At 33.6% G+C, this 17,838-nt stretch overlaps 2 protein-coding genes across 2 annotated transcripts; both read right to left on the bottom strand.

The window, feature by feature from the left end:
• Positions 1 to 2,215: 2,215 nt before the first annotated feature.
• LOC128668226 (uncharacterized) lies at positions 2,216 to 3,208 on the bottom strand. The gene has a single exon (XM_053740624.1). It carries the CDS (start codon positions 3,206 to 3,208, stop codon positions 2,216 to 2,218), a length of 993 nt encoding a protein of 330 aa, XP_053596599.1.
• Positions 3,209 to 9,073: 5,865 nt separating this feature from the next.
• On the bottom strand, positions 9,074 to 12,140 carry LOC128668223 (uncharacterized). Its single transcript, XM_053740622.1, has 3 exons — positions 11,996 to 12,140; positions 10,116 to 10,956; positions 9,074 to 10,007 (listed from the first exon to the last, which is right to left on the bottom strand). Exons 1-3 carry the CDS (start codon positions 12,138 to 12,140, stop codon positions 9,074 to 9,076), a joined length of 1,920 nt encoding a protein of 639 aa, XP_053596597.1.
• Positions 12,141 to 17,838: the final 5,698 nt, after the last annotated feature.

Genomic DNA, 17,838 nt, shown 5'->3' with positions numbered 1-17,838 from the left:
AGTCCAAGTGGGGGGAATATGGACCTGCGCAATTGCGTCTTTTTACCCTGATTACATCATTTCTTACGTCATACAACAAGCTCAAACTTGTTTTTGCTGTAACAAAGTGGGGGAATAAAGAGTTGAGTGGGCGACTCCTGCAGCCATATGCATCAGTCTGCTCAAGTATTTTTAAGTAGAAACAATTGCTGTGCTATTTAAAACCTATAAAAAAAGTAATCATCAAATGGATCGTCAAAATCTAAGGTATTATAAAAAAACATATCTTCTCAATTAAACTAGCGTACATCTTTCTCATTTGCAACTATATACCTGAACCACATCTTTACAGATCCCATGTATGCACTGAACGTTGTGAACATTCAGCACAAATCGAGTTCGAGGAAGTGAGCGAAGAAGAAGACAATTACATCCATAAATTACTTACTAAAGAAAAAGAAATCGACTTACAAATCTTATATTGGAAGAACTTATTACTATCTTTTAAAGATCGTAAAGACTACGAACAAGCCTGTCACAGAATCACATACGTTATAACTCTTTTAATGTTCAAAGCTAACTCATCAAAATATAAAGTGTAGACACCTCAAATGGATCAACTAAGTGAAGAAGAATTAGACTTTCTAATAAACCATCCGCCAAACGCTGTATTTGAAGCCGATTTATTAACACGTTACTTTGAAGAACCTATTCAAGATTACATTAAAAGGTTTGTACGTGATATTCATCTTTTACAAACTAATTTGAATATCATTCAAACTAGACGTGATAAAAACGTGTGTCCATACTGTTGTGCATTCAAAGACTCTGTAAAAAAACTGCATCAAGTGATTGAAAGTATCGAAAAACTAGAAGAACGTATCAACAAGAAATAAAAGACAATGGAATTCATCATAGATTTCGCAGGGTTTGTTATGCCCGATGACACCCTAGTAGTGAAAGAATTGTGTGTGGTTGACATATATGAAAATTCCTCAAAATATAAGTGTAAACATTTTATCTTTCAACCACCATTGGAGTATGATGGAGCAATTATGCAAGAAACTTTAGATGAGAGTGGGTGTGGCCATGGTATCCGGTGGGACTCAGGTGAAACACCATACGACAAACTTCAAGAAGTTATTAAAGATATAGTGAGCAAAGCAAGTTATATTTATGTTGATGGAAAGCAAAAAGACAAATGGTTGACGATCATGACCGATTACTCCGCACAAATTATCGACATCCAACTAATGAGACATTATTCATTTGAAAATGTGGATCGCTATAATAAGGAAAAATGTCCGCTGAGGCTATATCATCGTCGAAGAACACATGCATGTGCTTTTCAAAATATTCAACAATTAAAGCGTTGGTTTCTGGAATTCTGGGGTGACAATCCATCATACGAAAAATCTGCGCAAATATATTATCAACTGTCTGATTTGAAAAAAATGCATAAACGTGATATCGCTTGCCTTGATTATCACTTTCTTCTACGTTTTGCGAGGACCCAAATACGTCATGTCTACGATACACTTCCGGTGGAATTACAGAATAATGATAAAATAAGAGATTACTCATTTTGTATGGACCACTACCCAGCTACTGGTGGCGATTGGGATATCTGTGGAATATGGCTTTATCCATACCGAAAAGATTGCCCAAAGTGCATAAATAATAGTTATCCTATAAAAATAATAGTTCATAAAACAAGTTAAAAATATATATACAATTTAATTAAAATTATGTTATTGGAATGTATCAAGTCAAGATTATAAATAAAACGAATTGATTTATCGATAAAAAATGTTTATTTATTTATTAAGTTTATTTTTTTAATCAATACAGGTTCTATAATATATCTTGATCTCTCTATCCTAAGTTTAAACCTTTCTCGATCTCGAGCCATTTGCTCCCATTCACCTTGTCTAGCAGTTTTGTATGCATAACTCCATGTATACATATAATGTACAGTTGGTGTCAGATCAAATTGCACAACCATGTTTCAAGTCAATTTTCGTACAGTGCTGCTGATAGGGTTATACTCAACGATACGATCGTGGATTATTAAACAATAAGCTGTTGTGTTTTGTGGAAATTGATTTGTGGATTCAAACTCCAATCGAATGTCTACTGGTCCAGATTTAATTGCCTCATTCTGCTTAGAACAGTCTATAACACAGAGCGGAGCTTCTTGCAAAAATTTCTGCTTTGTTAACAGTGGCTCAGCCTCTTAATTATAGTATGTAGATTGGAAATCAGTGTACATACTGTACAATAAAGCATACTGATTGTCGTTTATGTCCAAATTCAGATCTCCGTACGGATAACTCTGTGAGTTCAGGAATAACTTTACGTTACGGAGCGTACAATGATCAAATCGACTCGCATTCTTCCTTGCGTCGTTTTTTCTTGCTGTTTGAAATCCGAGGATGACGTAACGTGGCTTCTCCAGTTGTGTTGATGTTTTGACAGCCCAAATATGTTTTGATGTTGCCGGTAACAGCGGATACTCATACAATTCCCAGGTTCGAAAACTAATTGAGATAGCCGGATCACTTGTAATATAATTTAATGCTTGAATTTTTTCCTTGTCTGATAGGGTGACGTACGGTACAATCCACTCGATTTTTTGCAAAGTTAACTTTACTTCCTCAGCTCCCGCTGCTTGTTGTACGTAAGCATTAATGTCACTGTTTGAAATCGTAAGAACTATCTCTAGCTGAACATTCATAAGGACTTTCAGATAATCTTCAGCAAAACCACTTAAAATATTTAGTGGAATCAATAAATCAAAGCTTCCTGCAGCGTTTGTTAATTTAACATCATCTTCCATTACCCAGCCAGCATTCTCCAAAGCACTCAACTGATTTGGACTGAATGATACATAACCTTTCATCAGGCTTGTTATACCAACGTTACTACTTCGATCAACTTCAACACCATTCATAAGTAAGCGGAATTCTTTAATCATGTGGCCAATCCCCATATTAACCAAGTTGGTTGTGGCAGCGACAGCACTGTTATCACTCTTGGTAAACTTCCCAAGAATATGGAGTGCACTTTTGCTAGGAAGTATGCACAAATTTTGATTTTGGATTGTGATACGAACTTCATCATTCTTGTTCAAAGTCGACGATGCATACGGTTGATGAGCATGCAGTTCATAGTGAGCGATTGACTCATCGAATATAATTGGTCGTTGAATATCTAATATATTAGCCATTATTTTTTATATCCTCTGTCACCTACTGCACCGTATTTGTTGCCTTTCTCGTAACCGCCGTACGCTGTACTACCTTTTATGCTTGGTGCCGAATATTTATCTTTGCTATTTTTAAAATCTGTGCCGTATTTACTTTGTTGGTTCTCTAAATACTTTCTTAAGTTCTTTGAAGCTTCGTTATTGGACATTATACTCAACAGCTCACCACCTAAGTCTTTCGACACGGGATTATGCAGCAGAAATTGAATTTTATTTTATTTATCTTCCACGTAAACGTAGTCCGAGACTTTTCAGGAACAGCTTGTTCTGATGTGTTAACGCCTTGTGAGGTCTTCTTCGACTGATTGTGCTTGTCCATGTTGATATCTTTTTTATAGCCTGCGCCACTCTTTGTATCATATACAATACCCATTTTTATATTGTTTTCACATGTAATCTTATGGTTATAGTTTCACCCCTAAAATTTACTAATTTTCCATCCTGATCCACTATACGTAGTCTTATATTATATATAGCATCTGCGGTGATTGGAAGGTAAATGACGTGTGATGGCAACTCAACGATCTTATATCCTGGTGGTACGCTCGGAAAAAACTCATGAATTGTGTGAACTTTGTGTTCATTTATGTAAGCACCTGTGGTAATATTACACTCAACCCTTAAAGCATTTAGTTTTAGTATAGCCACAGGTAATTCCGATGAGTGAGTTTTGTTTGGTTGAAGCCGACGATTCTTGAAACCTAACAGTCGACCAATAGAATCGTTAGGTATAAAATTTATAACCTGATCACATTTAATTTCACTTCTTAGTTCATTATTATTTGCTCTTATACTGATGCTCAGTCTCGGTAATGACTTTTGTATGTATTTCTCAATATCTCTAATTTCATAACTACCGGTTGGTATTTTAATTACTTTTTCTTTAACAGGAACGATTCTTTTGGGAATCTCTTTTACGGGTTGCACATCAATCTTCGGAGCCAATGAAACATTATCATTTCTCGTCACTATAGTCGCATCTCGTTTTTTTCTCTTGCCACCAGGTTTATCGATATTTCCAACGTTGTTATCCTCAATTTCATTCATATCTTCTTGTTATTCATTGTCCAGAGGATAAGTTACATAGAACTTATTAGAGCCAATGTCTATATTGGGTATCGAATTAAATGTCAGCAATTCTACAAGACCCAAGACATAATTTTTTTCCTCTGACAACTCGATTGGTGGGAAATAATTCGCCTCTAACACAGAGGATGATCCTGTCAGCGTTAACGTGAAAGACTCAGCCATGACTAATGTCCTGAGTAACTAGTCATGTTAATTTAAAGTTGTCCGGAAAGAAATTTTAGACACAAATGCCCACATATAATTGTGTCAAAGTCTTGATATCTTTTATGATTATATTTCACGCTACCAACATCGAGATATTTTATAAGGTCTTCCGGTGGTTGTAAATCACCAAAACTATCGAAATAAATTACATTATCACGACTTTTTTTGTACGCAACCCAATGAGTACCAGGTCCAAATCTGTCATCAAGATTGACAATAGCCGATTCGAATTCTTTAGGTCCAGTTTTTGGCAAATCGTTTCTCATGAAAACACCGCGGAAATTGGGTATCCTCAAAGCCTTAGCGTATTTCATCAAGTCTATGTTTGTAAGTGCTCGATGTGGTAGCTCTACTTGTTTTTTGACTTACATCCTCTACGAACTGGTGGATATGGCCACAAATATAGCCCCATACCACGTCTATATGGCTTTAAGTATAAGCCTTTACCTACAGCTATCTCTTCCATTTTTGAATTATGTCTCTTGCTCTCCTCTAACTGTCTTTTGGCTGAACTAGCATCGTTGACAGCCTTCGCAACCGCCGCAGCACCACCAGCGAGAGTCCAGTTGCTGAAAGACCTGCAAATAGGGGTATCAAGAATGGAAGTACACCACCGATTTTAGATGGAACTGGTAGAACACGTGGCTGTCGAACATTTTTCTTCCCACCAGATTTTTTTACCTCTTGTCGAGCCCCTTTGAGTGCTGATTTAATTGGATCACCACTGCTTGCATGGCTTGCTTAGCAGCCGTTACAATTTTTCTCAACGCCACCTTGGGTCGTCTGCTGGTACTTTTCTTCTTACCACTCTTTTTTCTTTTTCTTACCCACCATTCTTTTCTTCTTACCACTCATTCTCTTCTTCTTCTTACCACCCATGCTCTTTTTCTTCTTCATTCCCATTCCGAAGCGTTTTTTTACCTTCATGATTTTGTTTATACTCCAAGCAGCAGCTTTTTCTCCAATAGAAGCGTCTTTCGCTTGAAAACGTTCCCACGCTTTGTCAGCTAATATTTTATCAGCCTCGTGACGTGCTGCCAAATTTTCCCGATTTTTCGAGTAAGCAATGTCGTGATTCTTACACGCTGCATCCAAAGGATTGATGCCAGGATCACCACAAGCCAGTCTCTTTTCTAACTTTGTTCCTGGGCCACAATACTGATAGCCAGGTATATGAAGTTCAAAAGGTAGCTTGTTAATGATACTGTTGACAATACCTTTCCCACTTATACGTCCGCACTCCATCACAGTGACATAATGACTGATAATAAACCATTATAAATGATCATACTTATAGTCATAGAAAAGAGTTGTCACTCTAACAGTGCACCGTAAACATGGAGTTCAAAAAACACCACGCTAAATTACCTGTGATCAATTTCGATCAAATAGTTCAAGGTGCAGGAGTAAAAAGGATCAAAAGACATGGTGCTCTACTACCAAACAGTGTGCGGGCAGTGTTTTGTGGCCCATCAAATTGTGGTAAAACAAATGCCTTGTTATCACTTATTATACATCCCAATGGTCTGAGATTCAACAACATTTACCTATACTCAAAATCTCTCAATCAGCCGAAATACAAGTTCTTAGAAGCGTTGCTGAAGCCCATAGAGGGTGTAGGATTTTTTCCATTCAATGAGCACGAGGACGTGATTAAACCTGAGGATGCAAAACCCAATTCACTGATGATATTTGACGATGTCGCTTGTGAAAAACAGGATCACATTAGAGCTTACTTTTGTATGGGGCGACACAAAGACGTAGACAGTTTTTATTTGTGTCAAACATATACCCGGATTCCTAAGCATTTAATACGTGATAATGTAAATTTTTTAGTTCTGTTCCGTCAAGATGAAATGAATTTAAAACATGTATATGACGATCATGTAAATACTGACATGTCATACAATTCATTCAAAAAACTATGCTCTGCATGTTGGAATAATGGTAAATATGGTTTTGTGGTAATTAATAAAGATAGTGAGCTCAACAATGGACGATACAGAAAAGGATTTGACTGCTTTATTAGTATAAATTAAAGTGTAACTATTAATATGAATCATATATCTAGTGAACTCTAATACATCAACATGAAGCCTGAAGAGATTTCAAAACAAAAAGATGTGCTGCGTCAGATATCTGAAGCAAGTGACGCAATCAGACGAAAGCATAAAATGCTGAAGTTAGGAAAAGATAGCGCTGAAAAAGCTATGGGTGAAATGTTCAAACCCATAGTTACACCGTTGCAGAATCTAGTTGGATCGTCGAAACAAAAAATTAAGCAAGAAGTCAAGAATGAAATTAAAGAAGAAGAGGTTACACAAAAGGACAAGTCAACACTCAACAACAAAACAGAATTTGATGATACAAGTCATTATGATAGTTTTATTTCTGATGACGATGGGAGTAGTAGAACTCTTAATGAGAGCCAAATAAATCCCTCTGCTTCAAGTACTCCCGCTAAACCGAGCAGTTTAGTGAAATCCTATTTAGCCAAAGTGTATAGAAAAAGTAAAGAAATAGATTTGAGATATGGCGTCCGTCGGCGGTACAATGATTTTTACATTGGTGATTCAGAAATAAATTTTGAAGAAAATATATTTCATGTTAAAGATCAAGAATACCCAATAACTCCTGGTTTATTGGAATTGTTGTTCAAAAAATCACCCCATGATGCAAGTGTTACACAAGATGATAAAAATAAATACCTTGAGATTATTAAAAATACAAACGCTTATAGAAAAAATTACAAATCAGATGGTAGTATTTATGAAGACTCAACAATAAAGTTTAATAATTATATTGCTGATTTTCTTACAAAAAATACAAAAGCACCTAAGGGAAAAGGGTTGCCTAAATATAAGATTGTAAAAAAGAAGAAAACACATATGGATTACGTTTATTGGGATGATCCAAACGAACTGGTTGATCGTCTACGTTTACTCATGGCATCTCAAGCTGCCGGTAATACAAGTCATACAAATGAAATTATATCGATAATCGAAGAGTTACGGGAGGCTGGAATTATATATTAATAGTATTTTTGAACTGTGTTCGCCAGTCTTTTACTGTTCATAAAAGTGTAAAGAGCAAAAAAAATGAGTATCGACATATTTGGACGCTCGTTAACGACAGCTGCAGTTATTAGTGGACTACCTGGACCACCTGGAGTTGGTTTTAAGTTAACTCCTGGTGGAGATTATGATTTAGAGAGTAAAAAATTGTGTCGTGTTGGTGATCCTTCAGACGATAATGATGCAGCAACATTGAAATTTACGCGTGATCTTGTCCATAAAAAATTGACTTTAATGTATGATAGTATGAAAGATGATCTGTCCGAGATCATTTCACTTTTGCATACTGAAGTGGTAACACTAGACTCTACAGTCGTTTCATTAAAAAAAGAGGTTCAAGACCTAAAATTAAGGTTAAAAAAAACAAGAAAAGAATCACTTGATGACAATACCCGGCGTATAAAGAAATTGGAAGCTAAAATTTTTAACGATGGAGGACAAGAAGTCAGTAATAGCTTATGAGCTTCATAAACAAGCTCGTAGAAATTACCTGCGACGACATGTTGACATCCGTGGACTCGATGAAACCTGGCAGGCAGATTTAGTTGAAATGATCCCATACGCTACATCAAATAAAGGAAATAAATACTTGCTGACGGTGATAGATATATTTTCCAAGTACGCTTGGGCTGTACCAATAAAAAATAAAAGTGCTAGTGATGTTACGAATGCAATGAAATCTATATTCCAACAAGGACGTGTTCCAAAAAATCTTCATGTCGATCAAGGCAAAGAATTTTACAATAAAGAGTTCAAAAATCTTATGAAGCAGTATAAAATTAATATGTACTCTACGTTCAGTAACCTGAAAGCATCCATATGTGAGCGTTTTAACCGAACACTTAAAACTAATATGTGGCGTCAATTCTCTGCTCGTGGTAATTATAGATGGATCAACATGCTAGAAGAATTTTTAAATACTTATAATAATACTAAACATCGGACAATTAAAATGAAGCCTGTTGATGTAACTGTTACTAATGAAAAAGAACTGTTTAAAAATATATACAAACCTCTTCAAAGGCAGCAGCAGCGAGTACGAAAATCCAAGTTCAAAGTTGGAGATAAAGTTCGAATTAGCAAACACAAACATGTGTTTGAGAAAGGTTACACAGCTAACTGGACAACAGAGATTTTCACTATAAAATCTGTACAAAATACGGTACCTACGACCTACAGACTTGTAGACTATCAGGATCAGCCTATAGAAGGTGGATTCTACGATGAAGAACTCAGCAAAGTTAAATATCCGGATGTTTACCTAGTAGAAAAAGTTATAAAAACACGTGGAAATAAATTATATGTAAAGTGGCTCGGCTTTGATAACTCTCACAATAGCTGGATAAATAAATCTGATCTGTAAAAAATGTATTATATTTTTAAAATAAAACAAAATAATTTTTTAATCATGTATATATAAGTTTTTATTTTTTACTAGCCTAAAAGCTATAAATATTTTTTACATTTTTCGTCTTTTATTTGGTCTCGGTATAGTCATAATATCATCTCTTGATACTTTGTAACCCCATGGTACGGTATCAGTACTGTTTAACAGAAGCTGACGTTTGTCATCTTCCCAACTCAAAGCTATCTTATTTTGAACTATTGTACTAACACTATGTTTGTTACTTTTAATTACATATTGTTTCTTACTTAAATTTACATGATCTTCTAAACATCGTTTGAAATCTTCAAAAGTGATAGTTCGCAAAGTCGGACGTTTAACACCTTTAGCTCGCTTTTTTACCTGATCTTCATTATAAATTTTAAAAGCATACAACTTTGCTCTAAGTCCAGTGAATTCAGTCATAATTTTACCATTATTCTCATCTTTCATCAGACCTAAAACTTTTTTATTAACTAGTGGTATATTGTAAACATTATCAGGTGGATAATCAGAGGTGTCAAACTTGGCAATATCACGTTTGATGATCTCATAGATGTCTGGTACAATAAAATGGTAAATAAGACTATCAGTGTCAGTGTACATTAATTTCGATTCATTGTTTGCAAAATTTTGTTTCACATAATTATAATGGAAGTCATATATGTAAGTTTTTGATAAATCTAATATACAAAAACCAACATAGATTGGTTTGTCAAAGCGTACTTTTGCCGCCTTCAATTCAATAATTATCATATTCTCGTCAAAAACAGTAAGACTATGGAAATTAGGCTTACAAATATAGTCAGCAGCGCCATATCTACCGGCCCATCTTGTCACTATATGAATCTCTTTGTATTTTCTAACATTTTCCATAGTCTTACCAAATACAGCATTATTCATAAGTTTATAAAAGTCTTTTTCAAACTCATTTTTAGCAGCTTTTCTACAATCTGTATTTTTATCGATATATGACTTGAGCCAGAGTGACTGTTCGAATTTTAAAACTCTGTGAATTTTTGTTAATTTTAATCCTAAATCTAAACATTGTCGTAAATTCTTATAATGTATAACATAATTTTTTTTATCATATAAAGTTGTCGATAATTTAGTATACTTGCTACCCGGTGGTGAAAAATGTTCAGGACATAGTGGTAAATCTTTATGTAGATCATGAAATTCCTGAGGATAATGTAGATCAACTTCTAATACATAGCCAATGCTATCGATGTCGTTTAAAAATTGATCTACGTTATCGACGTCAAAAGATAGATCGTCAGGCGGGTAAACCCATTCAAATGAACCTTTTGGTAGCGGCATACTCATAGCAGCACCATACAAATTATTCACATCATAATACATTAAATAGGATTCAGCTTTATTAGGATCAAAGCTGGATCCTATGTAACGATTATTGGCCACTGCATACCTATTTGTACACTGAGATACACCACCTCTGATACCTTTTTCAATAAATAGCATCATTTCAGGATCGGTAAATAACTCGAGTTCAACATTTGTATATTTTAACATCGCATCGAAGGCAAGTCCCGGCGCTGTATAGTAATGTAAAGGATCTAAGCTATAAGTAGCCATACAATTATGTCTGAAATTTTGAAATATGTCAGCTAAAAGAAGTACATCTGTTTTTAAATATAAATCTGAATATTCCCCTAATGTTTTAATATCAAATTTATTCCACACTAATTGAGCAAGAGAATAATCATTATCAGATACACCATCGTTCGATAATTTAGAATAAAATGAGTCCTGATCAGGCAGCTGTTTGTCATTAAGTTTGTCAATATCAGTTATGTACTCGTATGGGAATACACCCTTTCGAGTTACTAATTTAAATTTTTCCGGATCATTGTAATGTTGTTGAGTAATTTGTTTATCACAATCATTCAGATTAGATGCTAATTTGTCAAGACTAGAAGCCATAAACCTGAATGAATCTATAAAACGTAAGCAAACTGATGTGTTTTCGACATACTTCGCGAAAGATATATAACGTTCTTTATTAATTGGTAATAATGTAATTTTACCCTCGAAAACGGTTGATAAAGATTTTATTATAAAATGGGAATCGTAACCAGATAAATTATGAAATACTATTGGTATAGTGTGAGATTTTCTATAATTTATATTACAAGATAAGTGAGCTGGACCGCGATAGTTACCAGTAAAATGACAGTGATCGTAGTATTTATCTGTAGCAGAAGTTATAGACCTTTCACAAATATGACAAACAGTTGCTTGCTCATGACTCTCTTTTTGTTGTCTCGACAGAGGTTTCATAGCAACAGGATTTTTTTAAGTATGATTCGACTTCTAATGCTAAACATTCTAATTTTTTTACAAACCACTCGATGCAGGTTTGTGATCGATTCAGTTCAAATTTAAATAAATTGTTATTATAACTACAAAAACGATAAAATGCGATACTATGTGGTATATGTTTGTCAGAATTATCATTTTTTTGAGGTTCAAGTGTACATTCTAGGTCTGCATAGACAACAAATGGTACGATATCTTTATACTGGTAATTTTTAAACTTTAAAATTTTATTTTCTTCAGTCGGAAACGTCATGTGAACTTTATTTAATGCGAAACAGTCTTTTTTATGATCTTCAAACGATTTTTCCAGTTTAAAATGATTTAAGCATCGATCACAAAAAAATAATTTGCTTTTCGAAGCTAATATCTGACTTTTAACTAATCGTGAAAGATCTTTAATTAGAGCAAAATGATATATAGGCTCATAATTTTTATACTCATTACTTGTCATATTTAAATTAACATTAGCTTGTAACATTAAAAGATGGACTGTTTTTCTATTGAGTTTACAATATTTACTTAAATATAATGGAATTATAATACTTTTTTCAGATTTTTTCTTTGTAAATTGAGATCCAATACTATATACATTTATTGTTAAATCATTTAATCTTTCAAACTGTGGGATTTGCTTAAGTGTCATAGGAAATTTAATACCTGTATATTCTAGGACAGCACTATAATGAGGATACGCCGATGTTCTTTCAGGATGTCCAGTGTTAGGAAGATGAATCGCAGCTACGACGCTCCATAGAAAACAGTACTCATCGAAATTTTCTATGTTGAGAACAGCTCGTTCCATCTAGATATCTCGAGGAAGCCTCACAAAAGTTGAAGTTCCTCCTTGCAGAGGTGTGTATTTTGACATTGTTACCACCAGATTGGTAATTTCCGTCAAACTCCACCCTGAATCTTTTTGATTAAATTCTTCCACCTTGTTTAACATTTTTTCGTATACAAAGTCTGTATACCACTCAGCTAAAGATGTTGCAGGTAAAATAGTCCGACTCTTGGTGTTGAATGATTTAACTTCTTCTTCAACTGATGTATTTTTCCTGAATTTGCAAAATAGTTCAACGTTTACTTTAACACCTGCAACGTTTTCCAGCATTTCTTGGATTTTATCCAGGACAATGTCTCTAGAGACATTCAAAAAATCTCTCAAGTCAGTGTGAGAGCGGTTGATTATCGATCCTGTCTTAATGTTGTTGGAAAATGCGTTTTCGAGATCTTGCCACTTAATAGATTGATTATTCACACTTAAATCACCACCTGCTACCTGTCCACTAAGTTGCAGAAACTGATTACTGTACCAACAAAGAACTGCTATGTTTGCTTGTACACATCGTCGAACTTGAACGGTGGTATTAGGATCTGCCAAAATTGTATTAAAATAGTCTATTGTATCATTACAAACATTGTAGCACCTCTGACATTGCTCTTTATCCACCACCTCTGATTGTAAATCATTAAATGATTGTGCCACTGTATTAACTAAATTGTGGAGAGCTTTAACCAAACCTCGTTGGGACATTTTTAAATTGTTTTATTTAACACTGTTTTAAATCACGAAAACTGGTGGATCAGGAATAATTATTTTATATAAAAACTTGAGATGTGTTCACATAAAGATTTACACTTCAACTGTAAATTAAGTGCGTATTCACAAGCTATTTGAGCTTTCGACTATAAGAATAATGTCATCAAGGTTTCTGAGTATTCAAAACGAGGAACACACAGAGAGTAAAAAAAATAAATTTCATAAGTATATCAAATATTGATGATAGTACAGATCTCATTAAGCAGCGTAATGGATATGTTATATTTACTTGGGTGGTGTAGATTGAAAAGAAAAGAATTTATCAACGATCGTTTAAGATTAAACACAGAGAGTAAAAAAAATACATAATAAATTTTTTAAGAATTATGAGTATCAAATATCGATGCTAGCACAGATCTCATTAAGCGGTAAAATAAAAATTGTTTACTTCCGGTGATAGAGTGATCGATGACAGATATGTTAAATTACATAGAAGAGTGTTATAAAAATTATTTACTTGGGTGGTACAGATTAAAGGTACCAGCTCTAATGATAGTGTGACAGTATTTTGTCATCATACGCATGATAATTGACTGCCAAGCAACATTGGCGACAGTCGGTAATATAAATACCTACTTTACCGGCAAACGATACTCGTATCGACCACAGATATATACAGATTACCGACAGCAGATATGATTAGTTATCGGCAGGAGGTATCCGCAACGGTCGGTAAGGAAGGGTACTTCGTTATCGGGGGGGGGGGGTGAACCCCACCTGTCTCACTACTTCTGCTGATAGGTACCTAAAACATTTCAAAATAGTTTCAAACCATCACGGATGGACGGATCAAGTCAAAGCATCATATTTAGGAGCTTTCTTACGAGGAAAAGCTCAAACAATGTTAGAAAAATTATCATCGGACGACTTAAAAAGTTATGACAAAATCAAAGAAATTTTAATATCACGATTTGGAGGGAAAAAATTTTCTTATGTTCATTTAAATGAATTACAAAATAAAAGACAAAAATCTGACGAATCTCTTGACAGCTTCGCTGAGAAAATTGACAAACTTACTCGACTCGCATATTCCGACTTAACAAATGATGTACTTGACCATCAATCTTCTTAATATTTTATTAGTGGATTATTAGATAGGAGATTGCAATTTACTTTAAGATCTGAAAAAATTTTTACATTAAATAAGACTTTGGAAAGAGCTTTAGAACTAGAATCGACTTCAAAATTAATTTATGGGGAAAAGAAAAATAAAATACAATCAAATCAAAATTTTACATATTCAGATAATTATAAACGTTCAGAAAATTATAGATATTCAGATAATTATAAACATTCAGATGATTATAAACCAAATCTTAAAAGAAAATTCTAATTTGATAATAATAACCCTAATCCTAATCCTACTATTACTCCTACATGTTGGAACTGTGGAAAGAAAGGCTATATCAAAACAAATTGCAGAAATCCACAAATATTCAATAATCAACATAATTTCCAACAAAATAAAAAAACCAGATATAATAAAAATAATAATAATCAGCACCAGGGAAATTAAATGAGGTTGATCCGGCGGGGGATGGATCAACTTATTCTATTGAAAAAATCAAATTAAATAATTTAGATCCTGATTTTAATATAATATTACACAGAACTATTAATAATATTCCTTGTAAAATGAATATTGACACTGCGGCTGATATTACCATCGCTAATGTTAATATATTTAATAAATTACCAAATAATAATTATAAACCTCATAAAATTTTTACTGCATCTGGTGAAGAATTTCTATATAAATTTATTCACAAAACTCAGATTGAAATTTCGAATATCTCTATTGATTTAGATATCGTTTTCGCAGAAATTAAAAAGGATTGTTTACTGGGTAAAGATTTCCTGAAAAAAATCAATATTAATAAAAAATTTCAATAAACTTTTAAATGAAAAATTTGATAATAACAAAAAGATCTATGTAAGTCAATTAAAAATCAAAACAAATTTATTATTACCAGAATTTTTTAAAGAAATTTACGATTCATCAATTCAAAATTCAAACGATTCACAAAAAGAAAATTTTAATAAACTTTTGATGAAATATCAAAATATCTTTGCAAAAAATAAAAATTATATTGGCGTTTGTAGTTATATTGAACATGATATTGACACAGGAAATGCTCAGCCTATTAAACAATCACCTAGACGTATTCCATTATATTATAGGAAAGAAGCTTTCGAATTATTAAAAGATATAAAAAGTCAGGGTGTTATTCAACCTAGTTTTAGTCCATGGGCATCTCCAGTCGTATTTAAAAAGAAAAAGGATGAAACTCTTAGATTTTACGTAGATTATCGACAATTGAATTCAGTAACTAAAAAAAAAGACTACTCCAATTACTCATCAATTGGAAATTATCGATTCTATAGTAGGTACAGTTTGGATTTCAGTCGTTGATTTCAAAAGCGGATACTGGCAAATCCGCATGAATGAGAAGGACAGGGAAAAGACAGCATTTTGCATAGGTGGTCAACTTTGGAAATTTTTAGTTCTTCCGTTCAGGTGATGTAATGCCCCAGCTACTTTCATCGAATTAATGAATATTGTTTTAGAAAAATTAAGAGGAAAAATTTGCGAAGTTTATATTGACGACATCATCGTCCACAGTAAAACTTTCTCAGATCACCTCGAACATTTAGAAATTATATTTGATAAACTTCTTCAAGCAGGCCTAAAGATCAATACAAAACAATGTGTATTCTTCCAACACAAAGTTCCATTTTTAGGTCATGTAATTTCCGGAGATAAAATGAATGCGACCCAAAGAAAGTTGAATCAATTACCAATTGGCCTATTCCAAAAAATTAAACCGATCTTCGGGGTTTCTTAGGACTCTGCTCGTACTATAGGAAATTTATAAAAAAATTTCCCTTATCGCTAAGGATCTTTATAAATTAACTGAGGAAAAAGTACAATTTATTTGGGATGATAAATCTCATCAAGCCTTTGAAAACTTAAAGAAAGCTTTAAGTACTGTCCCTGTTCTAATACCTCCAAATCCGAATCTTCCTTTCATTTTGGATACTGACGCTTCTTATTTCCAATTAGGCGCAGTTTTGTCTCATGTTCCTCGAATTAAGACTCCTGATGGGAGGGAACAACAAGTTGAAAAAGTAGTAGCTTATTATAACAAAATATTGAATAAGGCGGAAAGAAATTATTGCGTAACTAGGAAAGAATTATTAGTTGTTGTAAAATCAATTGAACATTTTCGTCATTATTTAATAGAGGGAAAATTCATCATTAGAACAGATCATGCTGCATTAAAATGGTTATTGTCTTTTAAAAATCCTGAAGGTCAGATGGCTCGTTGGTTAGAGGTTCTGTTTCAATATGATTTTGAGATTGTCCATCGCCCTGGTAAAAGTCATCAAAATGCTGATGCATTATCTCGCCGTCCTTGTGATTGTAAAAAATGTCAAACATTAAATTAAAAAATTTCAGAAGATTGTCTCTATATCAAACAAATGAATTTAGGAATTGCAGATCCTATTGATTGGGGTAAACTCCAAATCGAAGATGAATTTCTGAAAGTTATCATTGATTTAAAAAAAAAAAATCTCATACCGGATTGGTAGTCCATTTCTCATCTTAATTCCACCTTTAAAGTTTATCTACTCTATTGGAATTCTTTAGAATTAAAAAACGATATACTTTATAAAAAGTGGGAACCTCCTAATCTCTCGAAAATCGTTTGGCAAATTATTGTTCCAAAAAATAAAGTTAACGACGTTCTTCATGAAATAAATAACTCTTCATCTGGTGGACATTTTGGAATCAATAAGACCCTTGACAAAATTGGTCAAAGATTCTATTGGGCAGCTTGTAAACAGGATGTTGAGTTATGGTGTAAAAATTGTAAAATTTGTTTCTCGAAAAAAGGTCCTCATCTTAAATCTCAAGCAGAATATCAGATTTATAATGTAGGGTCACCATTTGAAAGAATTGCAATTGACATCCTCGGCCGAATTACCAAATCATCTTCAGGAAATCGTTTTATTTTAGTTGTCACAGATTATTTACTAGGTGGCCAGAAGCAATTCCTTGTTGAAGCATTAGTTTGTCATGTAATTTGTCGTCATGGTCTTCCTTTGGAAATTCATTCAGATCAAAGTAGAGAATTTGAGTCTTCAATGTTTAAAGAATTAATGGAATATTTAGGAATAAAGAAAACTCGACTTACTCCCTTGCACCCTCAATCAAACAGTTTGGTTGAAAGATTAAATAGAACGATTCTTCAATACCTCTCAAAATTTATCTCGAAAAATCAAAAAGATTGGGATAAATGGTTGCCACTTTTCCTCTTAGCTTATCGCTCTTCCAAACATGAAACTACAGAATTTTCTGCTGCAATGCTCATGATGGAACGTAAACTCAGGATTCCTTTGGATCTTCTTCGAGGTTCTCGGATAGACCTGGAGAATTCGAGGGAATCTGAGACACTGTCTGACTTTGTGAGTCAATTGAGGGAGAAAATGAATTCTATTCACAATATTACGAGAAATAAATTTGAAATCAAGTCAAACAAAGTAAAGTCAAATTGCGATTTAAAAATGAATATGTTAACTTTTAAAGACAAAGAATTAGTTTGGCTCTATTTCCCCCATAGAGTCAAAGGAAAATCTCCAAAACTTCAATGCGATTGGGAGGGTCCTTATGAAATTGAAAATAGGCTAAATAATGTAGTTTATAGAATTAGAAAAATTCCCAATGGAAAATATAAAATTGTACATATAAATCGACTTGCACCATACTATGATCAATAAAAGAAAATAAAAGAGAAGTCCGATTGGGGCCCTGAACGATCTCAGCGCAGACGTTGTAAAGAGTTCCCGGGATTCTGTAGTCGATTAGTAAGACTATGATATCTCTTTCAAACTGATA

Source organism: Microplitis demolitor, chromosome 1 (genome assembly GCF_026212275.2).
Source record: "Microplitis demolitor isolate Queensland-Clemson2020A chromosome 1, iyMicDemo2.1a, whole genome shotgun sequence".
NCBI classification, from domain to species: domain Eukaryota; kingdom Metazoa; phylum Arthropoda; class Insecta; order Hymenoptera; family Braconidae; genus Microplitis; species Microplitis demolitor.
This window is presented reverse-complemented; position numbering and strand designations above follow the sequence as displayed.